We start from the raw sequence: 19,911 nt of genomic DNA on the forward strand, positions 1-19,911 counted from the left end.
TATTTAGGCGGGAATATTAACATCACAGTAATTATATTTAATAATGAACATATGAAACAATACCTGGTTTAATATTCTGCAATGACCAATTTCTACTTGACCCATGTAATCCTTGTCCTTTCTTAAGACACAATTGCTATCTGTGTCCCCTCTATTGGAATAATGCTGTTTTGTCTAAACTTCCACAATGCATAGTTGACTATTAAATAGGAAGCAGGAAATGGACACTGCACTGAGATTATCCCATGCACTGACACATCTCTTTTGATGGCAGATCAAAAAAGTAGGTACAGGCAGAAGAGAGAAAAAGCAGTTACTAAAGAATGGCATCTAAAGGTGAATGATGGATAGCAGTCAAGTTTTTATCTTAGTTTGGGAGGGAGAGAACAGAGGCGAGAGGATTGGGGAAGAAAGGTTCAGCTAAAAACAATTCAAAAGGAACATATTCATAATTATTAGAGTCAAACTTTAGGAGAGAAATAAAAGTACAGAGATAACATAATAGAAAAATCATAATTTTAATAGTTAACAATTATGGAACTATTAATTCGATTTTGCAGAGGAGAACGTGAGATGCAGAGTGGTTAAACAGTTTACCCAAATTTACACAGCTAGTAAATTACGAAGTTTGAATTCCAATCCTGGCAATCTGAACTATTTATTTATTTATTTATTTATTTATTATTTTTTATTTTGAGACAGAGAGAATCTCAAGCAGGCTCTTCACTGCCAGCACAGAGCCCCATGTAGGGCTGGAACTCAGGAACCGTGGGATCATGAACTGAGCCTAAGTCAAGAGTCCCACGCTTAACGGACTGAGCTACTCAGGCGTCCCCTGAACCACTATTTTAAAATGGAATATTAATAAAGTGGACAGAGCGAGAATACTTACTTACAGGAAGGGACATTGAGACCAAGAGAATAACGGGGGGGGGGGGGGGGAGTAACTGGGGGGAGGGGAGAGGATGGGGGCTCCATTAAAAAAAAATTACCAATGGGCTAAATATAGTTATGTTTTAGTAACGGTCAGAGCGCTTTGTGTACATTTGTTCATTTAATTCTGCTAACAATTCTGTGTGGTAGGTACTCACAGTTCCATTTCTCAGACAAGGCCACCTGAGACATGATAAGCGATACAGTCCCTTCTTGCATTGAGTTACGCCTTAGGGGCACGCTCCGGAGCAAGATACGGAAGACTGAAGGAGACGTGGCGACAGAACCAAGCAGGGCAAGGCAAGCAAACTGAAAGCGAGAATGGAGGAAAGAAAAGTGCCTCATTTATGGAGTGGTCTGCTCCAACTTTCAAATCTCCGCAGCCGGCCCGCCAAAGCTTCACAAAGCCCGCCCCTCAGTCACAAAGCCCGCCCCTCGGTCACAAAGCCACGCCCCATTCATCGGCTTTCCTCTGAGCTCCCAATACTTCCCTCCTTCTCTTTGGCCCCTCCCACTCCGCCCCGCATCATTTCCTGTGCGCTGGATGCTAATTGGCCTAGCGGTCGGAAGTGAGGGCGGGCGGTGGGGCCGTTGCCGCAGTGACAGTGCTGGGGGAGTCCGAAGATGGCGGCGTCGCGTCGCTCTCAGCATCATCACCACCATCATCAACAACAGCTCCAGCCCGCCCCAGGGGCTTCGGCGCCGCCGCCGCCACCTCCACCCCCACTCAGCCCTGGCCTGGCCCCGGGGACCACACCAGCCTCCCCAACGGCAGGTGGCCTGGCCCCCTTCGCCTCCCCGCGGCACGGCCTAGCGCTGCCGGAGGGGGATGGCAGTCGGGATCCGCCCGACAGGCCTCGATCCCCGGAGCCGGTTGACACTACCAGCTGTTGCAGTACCACCAGCACAATCTGTACGGCCGCCGCCGCTCCCGTGGCCCCGGCGGTTTCCGCTTCATCTGCCGTCGGGGTCGCTCCCAACCCAGCCGGCGGTGGCAGTAACAATTCACCGTCGTCCTCTTCTTCCCCGACTTCTTCCTCATCTTCCTCTCCATCCTCCCCTGGATCGAGCTTGGCGGAGAGCCCCGAGGCGGCAGGAGTTAGCACCACAGCAACATTGGGGCCTGGGGCAGCGGGACCTGGGCCAGGGGTCCCAGCAGTAAGCGGGGCCTTACGGGAACTGTTGGAGGCCTGTCGCAATGGGGACGTGTCCCGGGTAAAGAGGCTGGTGGACGCGGCAAACGTGAATGCTAAGGACATGGCCGGCCGGAAGTCTTCTCCCCTGCACTTCGCTGCAGGTCAGAGACTTTTGTTTATTAAAGGTTTGGTCTTGGGGACAGGGGTCTGGGTAGGGATGGAAAACAAGTTATGATAGAATAAAGTGGGGGCGTTGTTATGGTTCTTCAACACCTCACCGGAAGTCTAGAGGTTCCTTTCTTTAGGATAGTGCCTGGATGACGGGGGCGTGGTGGGGGAATGTGTGAATTCATTCTTTTTTAGCGTTCGCATAGTGATACTTGTACCCGTTTCCAAACTCCCTTAGAGATCGTCTCCAGATATGGGTATACTTAAACTTTTTCGGTTACGAGTGTGAAGGAATAAAGTTAGATTTGGGCAGTCTTAAGAGTTTTGTCGTTTGTTTACTAGTTTATTTCGTTTTTACATCACGGGTATGTTCCATGAGGATAGTCTAGACCAAAAGAAGTTTAATGTAACTCAACAAGTGTTTAAGGATCTATGGTACTCTTAGTAAGCCAATGAAAGACATAAATGAAGTATGTGAAACTTTCCCCCTTTCTCAAGGAGTTTACAGCCTAATTGGGTAGATTCAAATATGCCTATATGAAACAACTGGAGAAGAATGTTTGGATGCATATGTGATGGTAGAAGAAATAAAGGGTTTAAAGTCCTGGACACTCCTATTTGTTACTTGTCTGATAGACAGTTTACCTTATCTCAGTTGCCTCGGTTTTCTCGTGGACAAAAATGATATACTAAGTTTGTGTGAGGATTTAGTGAGAAGCATCTGGCACATTAGTTTTCCAAAAAAACCTGCTAGTTCCTAAACTCTGGACCACACACTTTTTGTGTGTGTGTGGTTTTTTTTTTTAAATCAAGTAATTGACCATTGTCTTTTAAAAATACCTAGTATATTTTTATAAAATACAGATAAGTATTTAAAAAAGGACCATAATCTCACTGCCCAGATATCTACTATTGATATTCTAAAATATAAAGAGAATAATGTTATATACACTAGAAACATTAAAAATGTGTATGCTCTATATACATTATAAAATTCATATAGGACAGAAATGTACAAAATGAAAAAGCACACACACACACACACACACACACACACACACACACACACCAAAGATAACACACCGAAGATACCTCCTGTTAAGGTTCTTGCTATGTTGGCAATACATATCACTTTTTCAGTTTGTTCTATTTATGGTAAAAGATATGTTAGGAACTATGTGTATTATATATTTTTTACCCCAACTTGAAAGATATTATTACCCTCATTTTATAGATGACAGACATGAAGCACTTATTATTAAAATAAGTTCAAATTCACACAGAGAATCATGGAACCTGGATTTGAACTGTTTGATTTTAGAGTTTGTGAAATCAAGCTAAAACTATTAAAACCAATACCTGGGTTAAGGTCACTTTTCACTTTGTGAGTGTGTGTGATGGAAAGTTTCTGCTTTTGCACTGTTTTGGGGAAAGAAGTAACGGGCATAAACTCTAAGAGTAGCATTCACACATTTTTTTTTTTATTGCAGTCTATACTTAGAAATATATTTTACATTGCTTCACACACGTAGAAACTGAATCAAAAGTTTTAGGAAATAATACTTTCCTTTATTACATGTGTTGTCTTCTTATATTTTATATCCTATTCCATTTCATTTTTAACAAATGTTGTTTGTGGTTTGTTAATGGGTCATGGTCAGCAATATGAGAAACAGGAAATCATTATTAGATTACTGGATCCATTTTTGATGTATAGACACTATAGATAGTATAGATACTATTAGGTATTTAGTGAATTGAATCATAAACAGGCCCATATAGTAGATATTTGCTCAAGGGTGTTGCTTATTTTAGATGAAATAGCATTTATTTTTCTTTAGGTCAAATGAAAGCTCTGAGTCTGATATAATAAGTCAACTGAGGTTTGCTTTTGCATACATTGTTCCAAACTTGACTAGTTCAGCGCATATCACAAATCTTGTCATTCCTCACTGTACCACATTATAAGTAATTGTTAACAGAGGATAGTTATGTGTATATCTGTGATAATGTACTTATTTAGGATCAGTCACACATGAAACAGTGCTTGGCTTCTAAATCAACTTCTGTGTGCTACAATAGTTACTTTTTATTCTGTTTTAGAGTTTTATGTGTACCCAATAAGTTACAAGACAATAACACACAGGCCTATAATTATGTTGTAATTATGAGAACCTGACTTTTAACTGTTTTTTTAAGAAAAATTTTTTAGTTTCGTTGTGGAAAACAGATAAACACAGTAAAACTACGTGGTATAAAAACATAACACTCCGCAGTTTATCATACTTCCATATTTGTGTGCATTGCGTAGTGTTGGATGAGTGGTTAAGAGTAATTCTCAGTTGATTCTTGGTTAGAATGCTAGTAATGGGATTGTCATAGAAAAACTGTTTTAAAGAGGAAATTGGAACAATCCCTTGGGTGGAGAAGTTTAAAAACCGTAATTCATTTGTTCCACAAATGTTTTGTTACTTGTCATAGGTCAGGTATTAAATACCAACACAATTTTGATGTGGTAGGTAGGGCTATCTAAGCCCTTACGGAGCTTACAGTCTAATAGGGAAGACTAAACAAGAACAGCAGTAATAACAAAACCCCATAAAGTGTGTAACCTGGAGTTATCGGAATATACTTTAGTGGAGGAGGCAGTAGGGTTTCTTGTCCTGGTTTTACAGCATTTAAGGAAGTCTTTTTAGACAGAGAGGGATTTAAAGGATGGGTCCAATCTAGCCAAGCAAAGATTGGAAAGGAAGAGTGTTAATTAATGCCTTTGTTTCCATTGAGAAGTGAGTCTACAGTTCTATAGAATGAAATGAAACCATTTTCAAGATCTCAAGTGGTATGAAGTCATATTTAAATCCTTATAACTTTTATTATTTTTTTTTAATTTTTTTTAACGTTTATTTATTTTTGAGACAGAGAGAGACAGAGCATGAATGGGGGAGGGTCAGAGAGAGAGGGAGAGGAGACACAGACTCTGAAACAGGCTCCAGGCTCTGAGTGGTCAGCACAGAGCCCGACACGGGGCTCGAACTCACAGGCCGCGAGATCGTGACCTGAGCCGAAGTCGGCCGCTTAACCGACTGAGCCACCCAGGCGCCCCATAACTTTTATTATTAAAAAAAAAACTGATTTATTTATTTTGAGAGAGGGAGGAGAGGAACAAAAAGGGAGAGAGAGAATCCCAAGCAGACTCTGCAGTTAGTGCAGAGCCCCACACAGGGCTCAAGCCCATGAAACGTGAAATCATGACCTGAACTGAAACCAAAATATTTTTAAAAGTTATAAGGATTTAGGGGTGCCTTGGTAGCTTAACCCATGGAGTCACTGAGGCACCCCTAAATCCTTATAACTTTTAAAAATATTATCATAATTCTTTCCAGATGCAGAATTAAACATTTTTTTCTATCCCATTTTGGACCGTGATAATTATTTATTTAAAATATGGCTTAGACACAATAATGGAATCACTCTGTCCATAATTAGAAACATAATCTCCAGTTTCCATTGTTTATGTAGATTCTCAAAATACTATTTCTAATGCCTATGGCCATATCAAAAGGACCCGTTCTTTTCATTGTTGACTAGAGTTTATATAAGACTTTCTCCTACAGATAAGATCCTTGACCCTGATTTTCTGTTATTTAAAGGACAGCAGGCAAAGCTATATAAATAGTATCAATTTGGAGTGTTCAGTTCAGTTCCTAGTGACATATTTTTGTTACAAGGACCAGCATGTTCTCATGTGGTCTCTTTTAAAGAAAAGTTTAGATGGGTTTAAAAAAACAAAAAACAAAAAACTTGAATGAAGCATTGAAATCTGAGATATCGTAGTATTTAAATAGATAAACTTTTGAAATAGGCTTCCCAAGTAGTTAATTAACCTAAGATTAGGATATGTAATACGAGGCACTTCAGTATCAAATCCAGCAAATTATGTATGGCAGTTTTATGCTTTCTTTTGACTTTGATGGTACAAATGAAGTTCCTACACCTGAAAAAAAGACACATAAAAAACATCACGTTTTCTGAGCTGTTGACCATCAATGGCTAAGAAAATGAGTCGGAACCCTTCAGTCCTGGAGTGGGAATCTTGTTTAACATTGTTAACATTGTTTGGTAAACTCCTTGATTATACTTTCAAGCAAATGCCCTGCCTCAGAGTTTAAGAAGGATCTAATTTTAAAAGGAACTAGCTTCATAAATGTCTTTCCATTTTATCTTTTATTTAGTGTTTTCTTAAAATCTTATGCTTTAAGGTACCATTTATTTTTTTTTTTATTTTTTTTTTCAACGTTTATTTATTTTTGGGACAGAGAGAGACAGAGCACGAACGGGGGAGGGGCAGAGAGAGAGGGAGACACAGAATCGGAAACAGGCTCCAGGCTCTGAGCCATCAGCCCAGAGCCTGACGCGGGGCTCGAACTCACGGACCGGACCGCGAGATTGTGACCTGGCTGAAGTCGGACGCTTAACCGACTGCGCCACCCAGGCGCCCCTAAGGTACCATTTAAAAAAAAAGTTACATTGAACTTTTAGTTAGAAAGATGTGGTAAGTTTCTCTTTCTTCTACTTTAACTATGTCACTCTTTGGAGGCAAATGATTTAAAGAACAAAATAGCTATTTGTAAGATGTTATATAAAACTAGTCAACAATAGAGGAGTGTTTATATAAATTAAAATACTGTGTAATTTCTATTACATATGTATCTGCTTGTATATTCTTCTATCAATCTATTTGGGGGGCAGTTTAGTGTAAATTGCAAGCATCTGTGCACCTTCCCTAAGTATGCGAATATATGCATATTATTATCTAGAGTTCAGTGTTTGTTTACAAAGTTGTGTTTTAATGTAAAATCTGTACAAATCTTATTTGTACATTCACTGAGTTCTTTTTAAGTAATTTTTTTAAGTTTATTTATTTTGAGAGAGAGAAAGAGAGAGAGAGAGAGAAAGAGAGAGAGAGAGAATGTGTGCAAGCAGGGGAGGGGCAGAGAGAGAGGGAGAGAGAATCCCAAGCAGGCTCCTCACTGTCAGCACAGAGCCAGTTGCGGGGCTCGATCTCACAAATTGTGAGATCACAGCCTGAGCTGAAAGCAAGAGTCGGACGCTTAAGTGATTGAACCACCCAGGTGCCCCCATTCACTGAGTTTTGACAAATGTGACAACTCAGACCCTTTTGGAAAGTCATCATAACCTCAGAAAGTTCCTTCATGCCCATTTCCTCAATCCCTGTCCCAGATACAAATATTGTTCTTTTTGTCCACTCTAGATTATAAGTTGCCTGTTTTAAAAGTTCATAAAAATGGAGTCCTATAATATCTACTCTTTTTCTGTAAGATATATTTTGCTCATCTGATGTTTTTTTTTTTTTTTCAACGTTTTTTATTTATTTTTGGGACAGAGAGAGACAGAGCATGAACGGGGGAGGGGCAGAGAGAGAGGGAGACACAGAATCGGAAACAGGCTCCAGGCTCTGAGCCATCAGCCCAGAGCCCGACGCGGGGCTCGAACTCACTGACCGCGAGATCGTGACCTGGCTGAAGTCGGACGCTTAACCGACTGCGCCACCCAGGCGCCCCTCAGCTGATGTTTTTGATGTTGTAACATGTATCAGTGGCTCCTTTTTACTGCTGAATAGTATTTCATTATATGAATGTGCTATAGTTGGTTTGTTTCTTCTCCTATTGATGAACTTTTAGGGTATTTCCAGTTTTGGACTTTAATGAAGGAAGCTGCTATGAACATTCTTGTAAAAAACATTTTTTTGTGTGTGGACATAGACTTTCTTTCTCTTGCACATATACCTAGTGTTGAAATTGGTGGGCTTAGGGTAGGTAAATACTCAGTTTTAATAAACTTACAGACGTTTTCCCAAAGTGGATGTGTCATGTTACATTTCCATTAATGTAATATGTAAGAGTTCTAGCTGTTCTGTATCTTCATCATTTCATGTTTTCAGATGTTTTAATTTTATCTTATTGTGATTTTATTTTGCATTTCCCTGAAGTCTAACGTTGAAGACTTTTTCATCTGTTTAGTTGCCATTTATATATGTTTTATGAAGTTTTGTCTTTTTAAAAATTGGACAAAGTTTACTTTCATTGGGTTCATCTTTTTATGTTGAATTTTGGGAGTACTTTATATAGTTGCGTGTTAATCCTTCGTTAGCTATATGTTACACATGTGCTGATCCGTTATTAATAAGTCCTTTGAATGGAAGTTTCAAATTTAATTTAATTTATGTTATTTGTATGTTTATTTTATAGTTATTGCTTTCTGTGACCTATGACTGGGGTAAGAACTTTCACCTATTCCCAAGTAACAAAGATAGATGTTTCTTACTAAAAGCTTTATGGTTTTAGTGTTTACATTTAAGTTTGTGATCAATCTTATGTTCATTGTTGTGTCATCTGTGAGCTTGAGTTGAGGTTTATTTTTCTTTGGGTAGATACTCACTTTTTTTGATGCTGTTTCTTGAAAAGGCTTTCTTTTCTCTATTGGATTGCTTTTTCTTCATTGTCAAAAATCAGATGCTTGTATAAGGGGGGGGGTCTGTATTCAGGCTTTTTATTCTGTCTTGTTGATATATTTGCCTGTTTTTATGTCAGAATTACATTGGCTGGGTAACTGTAGCTGTGTGGTTATTTTTGAAGTTGATAGTTTGAATGTTCCAATTTGGCTAACCTTTTCAAGATGCTTTGGATCTTCTAGGTCTGTTGCATTTTCACTGAAATTTTAGAATCAGATTATCAATTTCTACAACATAGCATGCTGAGATGATAATTGGAACTATATTGAATCTGTTAGTCAATTTGGGAAAAATTAACATCTTAACAATATTGAGTCTTCTAATGCATGAGTATTATTTAGGCCTTTATTTTCTCTTAGCAGTTTTCATAAATTTTAGTGTAAGAGTCTTTCATGAGATTTTTTATTCCTAGTTTTTAAAAAATGTATATTAATGCCATTACATTGGGTTTTGAAAATTTTTATTTTTCAATTGTTTGCTAATTTGATCAATTTCTTTTTTAAAAAAAATTTTTTTTAACGTTTATTTATTTTTGGGACAGAGACAGACAGAGCATGAACGGGGGAGGGGCAGAGAGAGAGGGAGACACAGAATTGGAAACAGGCTCCAGGCTCTGAGCCATCAGCCCAGAGCGTGACGCGGGGCTCGAACTCCCGGACCGCGAGATCGTGACCTGGCTGAAGTCGGACGCTTAACCGACTGCGCCACCCAGGCGCCCCACATCCATTTCTTTTTTTAAAAAATATTTAAAAAAATTTTTTTAAATATTTATTTTTGAGAGACAGCGCGTGAGCAGTGGAAGACAGAGACAGGGAGACACAGAATCCAAAACAGGCTCCAGGCTCCGAGTTGTCAGTGCAGAGCCCGATGCAGGGCTCAAACTCACAAACTGTGAGATCATGACCTGAGCTAAAGTCAGATGTTTAACTAACTGAGATACACAGGTGCCCCTAATTTGATCAATTTGTATATTATCCTGTGATCTAGAAAATTACTATTTCCTTAGGATTTTATTGAAGAATTGCATCTTCAAATGGAGTCAGTTATGACTCGTATTTGTTCTTCTTGATAATGTTGAATAAAAGTGGTGAGGGTAGACATCTTTGTCTTGTTCCAACTCTTAAGGGGAAAATGTTCACTACTTCACCATTAAGTATGATGTTAGCTTTAAGTTTTTCACAGCTGTCCTTTATCATATTGGGGAAGTTCTCTTTTATTTCTAGTTCGTTGGTGTGTTTATCATTAAAGGTTGTTGACGCTTTTTCTGTATATATTGAGATGACCATATGGGTTTTCTCCTTTATTCTTTTAATATATTACATTACATTGAGTTTTGGAATGTTAAGTCAAACCTTGCATTCTTGAGGTAGATGCTACTTGGTCATGATGTATATTATCCTTTTTATATATTGCTATGTTTTATTTGCTAATATTCTGTTAAAGATTTTTGCATCTAAGTTTGTGAGAAATATTGGTCTGTAATTTTCTTTTTTTGTGTGGTGTCTTTGCCAAGTTTTGGCATTAGGATTATGCCAAATACACTTTATTTGTATTTGTCAGGTGTATTTGGCAGTGTTCATTTCTCTATTTTCTGAATGAAGTGTGGAGAATTGCCATTAATTTTCTTCAAATTTTTGATAGAATCCCCAAATGACACTAACTAGACCTGTAGTTTTCTTTGTGGGAGGATTTTTGATACTGAATTTTCTTTTATACATAGATGGCTGAGAGATTGTCTCAATTATCACCCAATTTTAGTGAGTTATATTTTCCAAGGAATTTATTTTATCTAAGTTGTCAAATTTGTTTGCATAAATTTGTTTATAATATTGTTTTATTGCTATTACATTGTCTATAAGAGCTAATGAGATAAACTCCTTTATTATTTTTCATACTGATAATTTGTGTTTTCTTTGATTAGATTTGCTAGGAGGTTTATCAATTCTGTTGATCTTTTCAACCAGCTTTCAGCTTTGTTAATTTTCTCCATTGTTTGTTCCCTTAATTATTTCCTTCTTTCTACTTATTTTGAGTTTACTGTGTTAGTTATTTATTGCTGTTTATGAAACTACCCTGAAGTTCATGAAACTACTTAAGAGCTTAAAATTACAAACATTTATTATTGTGTAATTTTAAGTGGGTCAGTTGCTGTGGGTCACGATTCCAGGTGTGGGTCAGGAATCCGGGCATGACTTAGCTACATCCTCTGGCTCAAAGCCTTTCATTTGGCTGCAATCAAAATGTGGGTTGGGGCTACGGTCTTATCTGAAGGGATGATTGAGGGGAGAATCTGCTTCCAAACTTGTTCATGTGGTTGTTAGCAAGATTTAGTTCCTTGCAGGTTGTTGGACTGAGGTCTCCCTCAGTTCCATAGAGCAGCTCACAACATGACATTTGACTTTTTTCAGAGCCAGCAATGAGAGAACAAGAAAGGACAAGCAAGATGGAAGCTAGAGTCCTTTCGAAATATACTATCCCAACTATTGTCTCATCAACGTTTGTAGTATTCTTCTTGCTAGAAGGAAATCAATAGGGCCAACCTGTATTAAAAGGGGAGAGTTACACAAAGGTGTATATGATGGGGAATGGGGATCATTGGGAGCCATCCTGGAAGCTGTCTTGCACATTTACTTTGTTTTTCTCTTATCAACTTTATTTAGTTTTAGTTCTACAAGTATATGTGTGATAGATAGTTGCCAAAGATGACTCCCATATATTCCTCCTCTTTATGTAATGTATGTGACATCACTTAGCAAAAGGTGCAGCCTATTTCCCTCCTCTTGTATTTGAGTTGGTTTTGTGATTTGCTGGGATGAATGAAATGTGGCAGAAGTGTCGCTATATGACATCCGAGCCTTCAGAGATCTTAAATTTTCACATTCGTGCATTGGAAACTTTCTCTTTTGGAACCCAGCCACCATGCTGGGACCATGGAGAAGAGAATTAAGGCCTGTGGCTCTCAGTCAGTCTCCACTGCCAGCTGAGTGAGTGAACCACCTTGGATATTCCAGCCTCATGAAGTCTCCAGATGACTGAGCTTAGGTAATTCACAGTTATCATCAGAATAATAAGTAGTAGTTGTTCTCATAAGCCATAGATTTTGGAATAGTTTGTTATACAGCAATAGATACCTGAAATCATTATTTACAGCTACTGTTCTAGCCATTTTTGCTGCAAATGCTCACCACTAGTCCTGATATTGATGTCTCTAGTTATTTTGGTGTTATTCTCCAGAGTTTACCCAGGAAGCTGTCCTGGAAACAGCATTGTCTGAGATTTTTTTAAATGTCGGTAACAGTTGTTGGCTTATTCTTGGAAATCAGTTTGACTGTATATAAAATCTTTGGTTCTCATTTTCTTTCCTGAGTATTTAAAACATTATCCCATTTTCTTCTGTAAAAGCTGTTAATGTTGAAAGTCTGATGGTAATCTGATTTTCTTTCCCTTGGTCTTTTTTCCTGGATGTCCAAAGGATTTTTTTCTCTTCCATAAAGTCAACATATTCTAATAGAGTATATATATCTTGGTCTTAGCTCCTCTAAGTTGATTTTTCTCGGGTACATGATATGCCTTTTCTTTATATAGTTTCAGATCTTTTATTTTAGAAAGGTTTCCTTGAATTTTAGTTTTTAATATTTGTTGGTTTTTTCTTAAAATTTTTTTAACATTTATTCATTTTTGAGAGACAGCAAGCAGGGGTAGGGCAGAGAGGGAGGGAGACACAGAGCCTGATGCGTGGCTCGAACTCAAAAACCTTGAGATCATGACCTGAGCTGAAGTCAGATGCTCAACCGACTGAGCCACCTAGGCGCCCCATGGTTTTTTTCCTTTTATGTATATTGGAGCGTTACCTCTCTAAATTTGCTACTTTGCTTTCTCTCTGTGTGGTAAAGATAATATATAAGAAAGTTTACCATTTTGACCATTTTTAAGTGTTATTTCAGTGTCATGAAATACATTCACGGTCTTGTAAACTATCACCACTGTCCATTTCCAGAATTTTTTCATAGTTCTAAATATAAACTCTGTACTCCTTTAAACACTAACTGCTCATTTCCACCTTCCCACAAGCCCTGATAACTGTCGTTTACTCTTGAATCTTTTTTCCGAAAATACATCTTCATTTCTTTTTGCATTTAAAAGATGTTTTCCTTTTCCTTCCGTTTTTCTTGAGGCAGGAGTTTGGAAGGTTTTTCTGTGTAAATGGCTAGACAATAAATATTTTAAGCTTTGTGTCCTATATGGTCTTTGTTTCAACTGTTTCAGCTACTCAGCTCTGCTTTAGTGCCATAAAAGTGTCCAGAGACAATAAATACATAAATGAATGGGTGTGGTTTGTTCCAATAAAGCATTATTTACGAAAGCAGGTGGCGGCCATATTTGGCTCATGGGTTGTAGTTTGCTGATCCCCATCACAGGGTATTCTCTGTGGTATTTTTTTCACTTTTGTTTTCCTTCTTGTTTAGTTTTTACTTATGAAATGATTTTTAAAATTTTGAATTATTTTCTAAGTTTTGTCATCTTATTTCGAATTCACACATATGCTACTCTTTCATGTCTTGCATCGTTTTACTGTTGCCTTTTAGCAAAAAGAAATAGTAGATCCTAATTTTGTTTTGTGAGTTTTTTCTTTTGGCATGCATTGTTTTGGGGGATGTTATTCTGCTCAAATTCTTCTTATAAGAACTTTGCATGGGATTTTACCTCAATTTTTTTCCATTGCTCATTTTTATAAAAATTGGTAATTTCAAGGATAAAAATAGAGGTTTGAAAGAAAAAATGAAGGTCTGAGATGTCAACCTTTGTTCTTTCTTCTCGTGTTGGACATGCATCTCTGATCTAGGGTAGATGAAGTCTCTCTATAAGGTTCATCTCTTACAGTAGTAGTAGTATTTAAATTATGAAACATCACCATTTTATGTCCCAGCTTAGATAGCTTATGTACTGCTTTCTATGGGCGTTAACCAGAGACATTTTGTTAAGGGGCTTTTAATAATAATATCCTTTCTTCATAGTCTATTTACATAGATTTTTTTGACAAGAAGTTTAGTCTACTCCTCTGCCATTTCTTTCCCCTGGGGCATCCCTTCCTTCCCCAGAAACTGTGTAGATCACAGCCAGGTGTTCCTTCCTTCCAGATCTGAAGTGATTCTTGGTCAGTTAAAAGGGTAAAGAAATATATCTGGGGGATAGAAGGCCAATCAAGGGTCAAGTTGTGAGCATATGTATGTTTAAAAATGGGATTGTAAGCTTCGATCTCAGAAGAAAAGTAAGGAATATAACTGATGCTAGGAAAATATATTTTATTGTAGTGCCTTGTTTTGGAAAAGAGTAAACATCGTCACGAGTGTTGTGATAAAATGCAGGTGAAAACACTAGAGTAGCTATTCTTAAAGTAGTTTTTTTCAAGTAATTTTTTTTTTAAGTTTATTAATTTATTTTTGAGAGAGACAGAGACAGCATGAGCAGGGGAGGGGCAGAGAGAGAGAGAGGGAGAGAGAGAGGGGGAGGATCCCAAGCAGGCTCTGTGCTGCCAGCGTAGAGCCTGCCTCAGCTCGAACCCATGAAACTGAGATCGTGACCCTAGCTGAAACTAATTAAGAGTTGGACGCTTAACCCGTCCCTAGAGTAGCTATTCTTAAATGTATTTAATAGCTTCCTTTTGCTTCACGACAAAGAAATCTTTTGGATGGTTCACTGTAAAATATGCAGTAGATACAGTTGAAGAGACAAGTGTCTCTTAAATTCTTATTCCCTCCCCTCCTTCCTCCTGCCCCCCCCACCACCCCCGCAATGTCAAGATCCTTGAAGTTACTTTGACTTATGTTTATTCCTCTAACAGAAATGCTCAGGAAGGTGGGATGTAGCCTTGATCATGGGATTTCCACTGAAGCCTAGGTACTCAGATCATTTTGAGGGTCATTTTCTAAAAATCATTTTTTGAGTAATTAAGAAACATTAGGAGTTTTTTGTTTTTGTGGGCTCCCTGGGTTTTCCTTTTCAGGCTTCATCAGATGTCCAAGATTGCTTTTCCTTACAGCAAGTTGCTGGGTTCTTTGTCAAGTGGAAACTTGTCCTGCCTGTTTATTCAGGTATCTGTATAGAATTAAAAACTGTGAGCTCAAGTACCTTTTTTTTCTTTTCTCTCTCTCTCTCTTCTTCTTCCTTTTCTTCTTTTTTTTTTTGAGTGTGTCAGCTTCCTATTTGGTTAGAGTAGTATATTTTTTAATTGTAGAAAAAGAAAATAAAATGATGTAAAGTTTCCTCTCTTTTGCCTTCTCTGTATAACAAAAAGTACATTAATGGTTGGTGGTAGCTGTTGTTTGTTTGTTTGGATTTGCACCTTTTTTCTTTTATGGTAGATTTTTTTTTTTAAAGTGAAGAGGCATTTAGTAGTTTTAGATGATATGTATTAACGACAAATGGAACTTACTGATTGACTAAAAATGTTTAAAATTAAAGTCCCTGCATCATCAGTTATAGTTTAAAAATAACCTAAATCTCCTGATGTCTAGTTAATGCTCAGGTATAATGCTTTTGAAAAACTAGGGTATGTATGTGTATAACCAGACACTGAAAAGATAGGATGCCTTCATTTTGATATATTCATCAACCATGGAAACCATTTTGACATTCTCATCCATCTTGTTAATAAGATGTGCAGCTCTCCCTTTCCAAAAGCTCACATTGTTCTCATGTTGACTACTGACTTTTTTTTAAAGAAGGAAATGACATGGGGTTACAGTTAGTGAATAAATGAATACATTTTAACTGTTTTTTTTTTCTAATGTCTTGAGAAGAAATGCCAAACTATACTTTTCTTCTTAGCAGGAAAATATTCTCATTCGGGAAAAAAACAAACAAACAAACAGAAAACCTTTTGGACTAATATAAAAATTTATTGCAAGTTATTAAAAACTTGGCTCCCTCCCCCCCGGCCCCCATACCTAAAATTTAATAGTAGGAAAGTGTAATTGTTATCCTGTTGGAATTTTATGAAAGCAGATAAATGTGAAGTATATAATAAGAGAAGTTCAGTATTTAGTTCATTGAATTGATCCCAGTATGTGCACTATAAATATTTGAGCAAGTGAACTTTGTTAGTTAATGCCTCTGATTTCTGATCTTCTGACTTTCTTAATGTGTAAATAATAATCCTTGTATATTAGTCTAGTCCTTTGTCATCAAAATGCTTTCACTGCTCTGTTGCCACATATATGAATGAACTTAGTTTTGAAATTATTACTAAATAGTAATATAAAAATTAATAAAAATAACAGTTGTCTTGGAGTGATTTTTGTGCTTTCCCTATGTGATTTTATTTAATCCTCACAGCAATAGTACAAGGTAGATTTTAAGTCTTTGTTAATAGACGAAGAAACTGAGACTCAACAGAGTTATATCTTGTCCAAGGTCATGTAGCTGTTAAATGATGATGCTGGATTTAAATCCACATCTGGCTGTCTAAAGTCATTTGGCCTGTGCTAACTCAACTAGAAAGTTAGTAGCAATGAGAATAAAATCTTTCGAGTCATTTTATAATTTGACAGTTGTTACCACTTTCTTAAGTTTGTTTTCTGAAAATAAAAGTAGTGGTACAGATTTTGGAAAGTACAGTAAAAAGTCCATTATCTCACTACCTACCCAAGGCAGCTCATATAGTCATTTTGGTGTATTTCCTTCCAGCTTTTTTCTTAGGCATTTAAAATAGAGCAAAACTTCATGTAGATGCTTACTTAAAACATTGTGACTAGGATTTGATTGAGACCATATTTTTTAGAAAGTCTTGGAACCTTTGCAATTATCAGAATGTTGGGCTCTCTGATCTTTTGACCAACTGCTTTATAAACATTAAAAGTGTGATTGGAAACAATCTTTGAAGAACCTCGTAATCAAATGGAAGAAGGATCTTTTAGCAATTCTTTTTTTTTTTAAGTTTATTTATTTTGAGAGAACGAGAGCAGGGGAGGGGCAGAGAGAGAGAGGGAGGGAGAGAGAGAATCCCAAGCAGACTCTACACTGTCAGTGCAGAGCCCAGTGCAGGGCTCCATCTCATGAACTGTGAGACCTGGATCTGAGCCAAAATCAAGAGTTGGACACTTACTCTACTGAGCCACTCAGGCGCCCCACAACTCCTTTCTTTTAAAGACTACTTAAAATTGATGGGGCGCCTGGGTGGCTCAGTCAGTTGAGCATTTGACTTCCACTTAGGTCATGATCTCATGGCTGGTGACTTCAGGCCCTGAGTTGGGCTCTCTCTTTCTCTCTCTCAAAAGTAAGCATTAAAAAACTTAAAAAAAAAAAAAAAACAAGACTACTTAAAATTGTTAGAAAATCTTGAAGATAAACTGCTCTATGTTTTGATTCATAGAAGTAGTCAAGGAAAAAAAAAACATTTTGAATAAAACACATGGGAATCACAACAGTTTGAAAGAACTTAATGCCCCTAAATTGTGCACCTAAAAATGGTTATGGTGGTAAATCTTATGTTACAGATGTTTTACTACAATTAAACATTTTTGAATGGGAGTATCTATCATAGTGGCATTTTGGTCTTTCTGTTGTCCTAGAGAGAACTTATTTCATAATATCACTAGCATGAAATATGGAAAATAGCGTATTCAGTAGAGTGAATCCTAGTGATATATTGCAGACACGCTTTTCATCTCTCTGTTAATTCATGTTTCTAAGAGTGACTGTGGTCTTCTTCTAGGAGTGTGAGACTCACTATATTAGTAAAATGTGTATGGAAATTCCAAAGAACTTTTTGCAATTTGCTTAATTAACAGCCATGGGGACACTTCCATAATGTGTCTTCCCCTTTTGGGTCTATTTCTGAGGAATCTGGTATGATTCCTAAGATTTTACTAAGGTTTTATAGTAGTTCAATAACAACTCAAGAAATATAAGTGCCATAAGGAGAAGGATGATGAGAATGGCATTATTTCCCATGCTTAAGGAAGTTTATTATCAAAATGCAGTCATGCCCAAACTTCATGATCTTAGAACTCTTTTACACTCTTTTTTGTTAATGTTTACTTATTTATTTTGAGAGAGACTGTGTGTGAGTGGGGGAGGGGCAGAGAGAGAGGAGAGAGAAAATCCCAAGCAGGCTCTGCGCTGACAGCACAGAGCCCGATGTGGGGCTTGACCTCACCAAACAGTAAGATCATGATCTGAGCTGAAATCAAGAGTCAGATGCTCAGCTGACTGAGCCACCCATGCACCCCCTTTTACATTCTTAAACGTTGCTGAAAAAGCTTTTTGTTTGTGTCTTTGGATTTATCATATTAGGAATGAAAACTGAGAACTTAAAAAAAATAACAAAAAACTCTCTTATATGTAAAAGTAAATCTCACTGTTAATGAAAAGTAACTATTTTCCAACACATGAATTAATGAGGAGAGGCATTATTTTACACTTTGTCATTTTAATGGCTGACTTAATAGAAGAGAGAAGTCTTTGCTGCATGCCCTTTGTTGTGTTGGATTGAAGTACATGAAGAAAGCTCTGCTTTAAGCAGATACGTAGTTTTAAAAGAAAGGACTGATTTTAATAGCATCTTCAGATAATCATAGGTGCTTTTCTTTGGTACTACATGCAAATTTGGTAAATAATAGTTTCCTGAAGGTTATTTGCAACAAGGAATCTGAAGCCGTATCAATGAGTTTTTCATACTCTGTTAAAATCCATTGGTCTCTTTTTCACAGATGGATCTTACACCTATATGTGTTGTGGTCATTTGTAAAATACTAGCTTGAGGTGTACAGATCCTCTAAATGTTCATACATTTTACTTTATAAGAAACTGTAAAGCATATTTGTTACTACCACACCAGTCTTCTCAGAAAAGCATTTACGTATGGGGAAACTATAATGCTCGTGGGCAGATGCAAGTTTTACAACATTCTCATTTTTGCTTAAAAGCTCAAATCGTGTCATTAGGAACAAATACCGTCTGTTGCTTGCCTCGAAGTGATGGGTTCACTTTGTTCGTTTTCAAGAAAATGTCTGCCAAATACACAAGTCAAACTGAGCTCAAACAGTTGCATAAGTGTTGTTCCTCAAGACAACCACACTTTGGTGTCTAGCAGAAGTGATTACTGTGTATTTCTTATTCTGCCACAAGAATCTTGAAAAGGATGTGTACTCTAAGGTTGGAGTTTAATAAAGTTAAGAGTGTATATATTTTCATGAACTTTTTTTTTTTAATTTTTTTTTTCAACATTTACTTATTTTTGGGACAGAGAGAGACAGCGCATGAACGGGGGAGGGGCAGAGAGAGAGGGAGACACAGAATCCGAAACAGGCTCCAGGCTCTGAGCCATCAGCCCAGAGCCTGACGGCCTGACGCGGGGCTCGAACTCACGGACCGCGAGATCGTGACCTGGCTGAAGTCGGATGCTCAACCGACTGCGCCACCCAGGCGCCCCGGTCATGAACTTTTTTTTAATGTTTATTTATTTTTGAGAGAGGGAAAGAGAACGTGAGCAGGGGACGGGCAGAGAGAGAGAGACGAAGACACAGAATCCGAAGCAGGCTCCAGGCTCCATGTTGTGAGCACAGAGTCCAACATGGAGCTCAAACCCATGAACCGTGAGATCATGACCTGAGCCAAAGTCAGACACTTAACTGACTAGGCCACCCAGGCGCCCCCATGAAGGACATTTTTAAGTGAAATTGGCTGGGTTTTTGTTTTGTTTTGTTTTGTTTTGTTTTGTTTTGTTTTGTTTAAACTGTGAGGACCTGGTGGTAAAGAATACAATGACTATTAGTATAGTTTGGTGCCACGGTCTTGGTATATGCCAAGATGTCAGCAGTTTCACCTACCATTGCTTTGTATCATCAAGAGCATTTTTCAGATGACCAACCACATAATGTTATGAAATCATGTACTGTCAATGTCTTGGTAACAAAAAGTCAAAATCATCTTAGTATTATTTTGTAAATAATTTTGACTTCTCAGACCCCCAGAAAGCGTCTCAGGGACCGCCAGGGGTACTGAGCACACTTTGAAAGCTGCTGAGTTTATGTGAGTGGTTCTTAATTTTGTCAGCATTCTTTTGAGAATCTGATGAAAGGTATGGACATTCTCCCCAGAACGATATACTTAAAACCAAATTTTACATGTAATTTTCAGAGG

The 19,911-nt window shown here is 37.7% G+C and overlaps 1 protein-coding gene across 2 annotated transcripts in view; it reads left to right on the forward strand.

The window, feature by feature from the left end:
* The first annotated feature begins 1,502 nt into the window (after positions 1–1,502).
* TNKS (tankyrase) overlaps positions 1,503–19,911 on the forward strand; it is a 215,314-nt gene continuing 196,905 nt past the window's right edge. For both annotated transcript variants that reach the window (XM_040490149.1, XM_040490150.1), the window contains exon 1: positions 1,503–2,230. In XM_040490149.1, coding sequence (XP_040346083.1) covers positions 1,558–2,230 — 673 coding nt within the window. In that variant the 5' untranslated portion in view covers positions 1,503–1,557. The remainder of the gene's footprint in view (positions 2,231–19,911) is intronic.

The sequence above is a fragment of the Herpailurus yagouaroundi genome, unplaced genomic scaffold (genome assembly GCF_014898765.1).
Source record: "Herpailurus yagouaroundi ecotype Mexico unplaced genomic scaffold, PumYag 181, whole genome shotgun sequence".
NCBI classification, from domain to species: domain Eukaryota; kingdom Metazoa; phylum Chordata; class Mammalia; order Carnivora; family Felidae; genus Herpailurus; species Herpailurus yagouaroundi.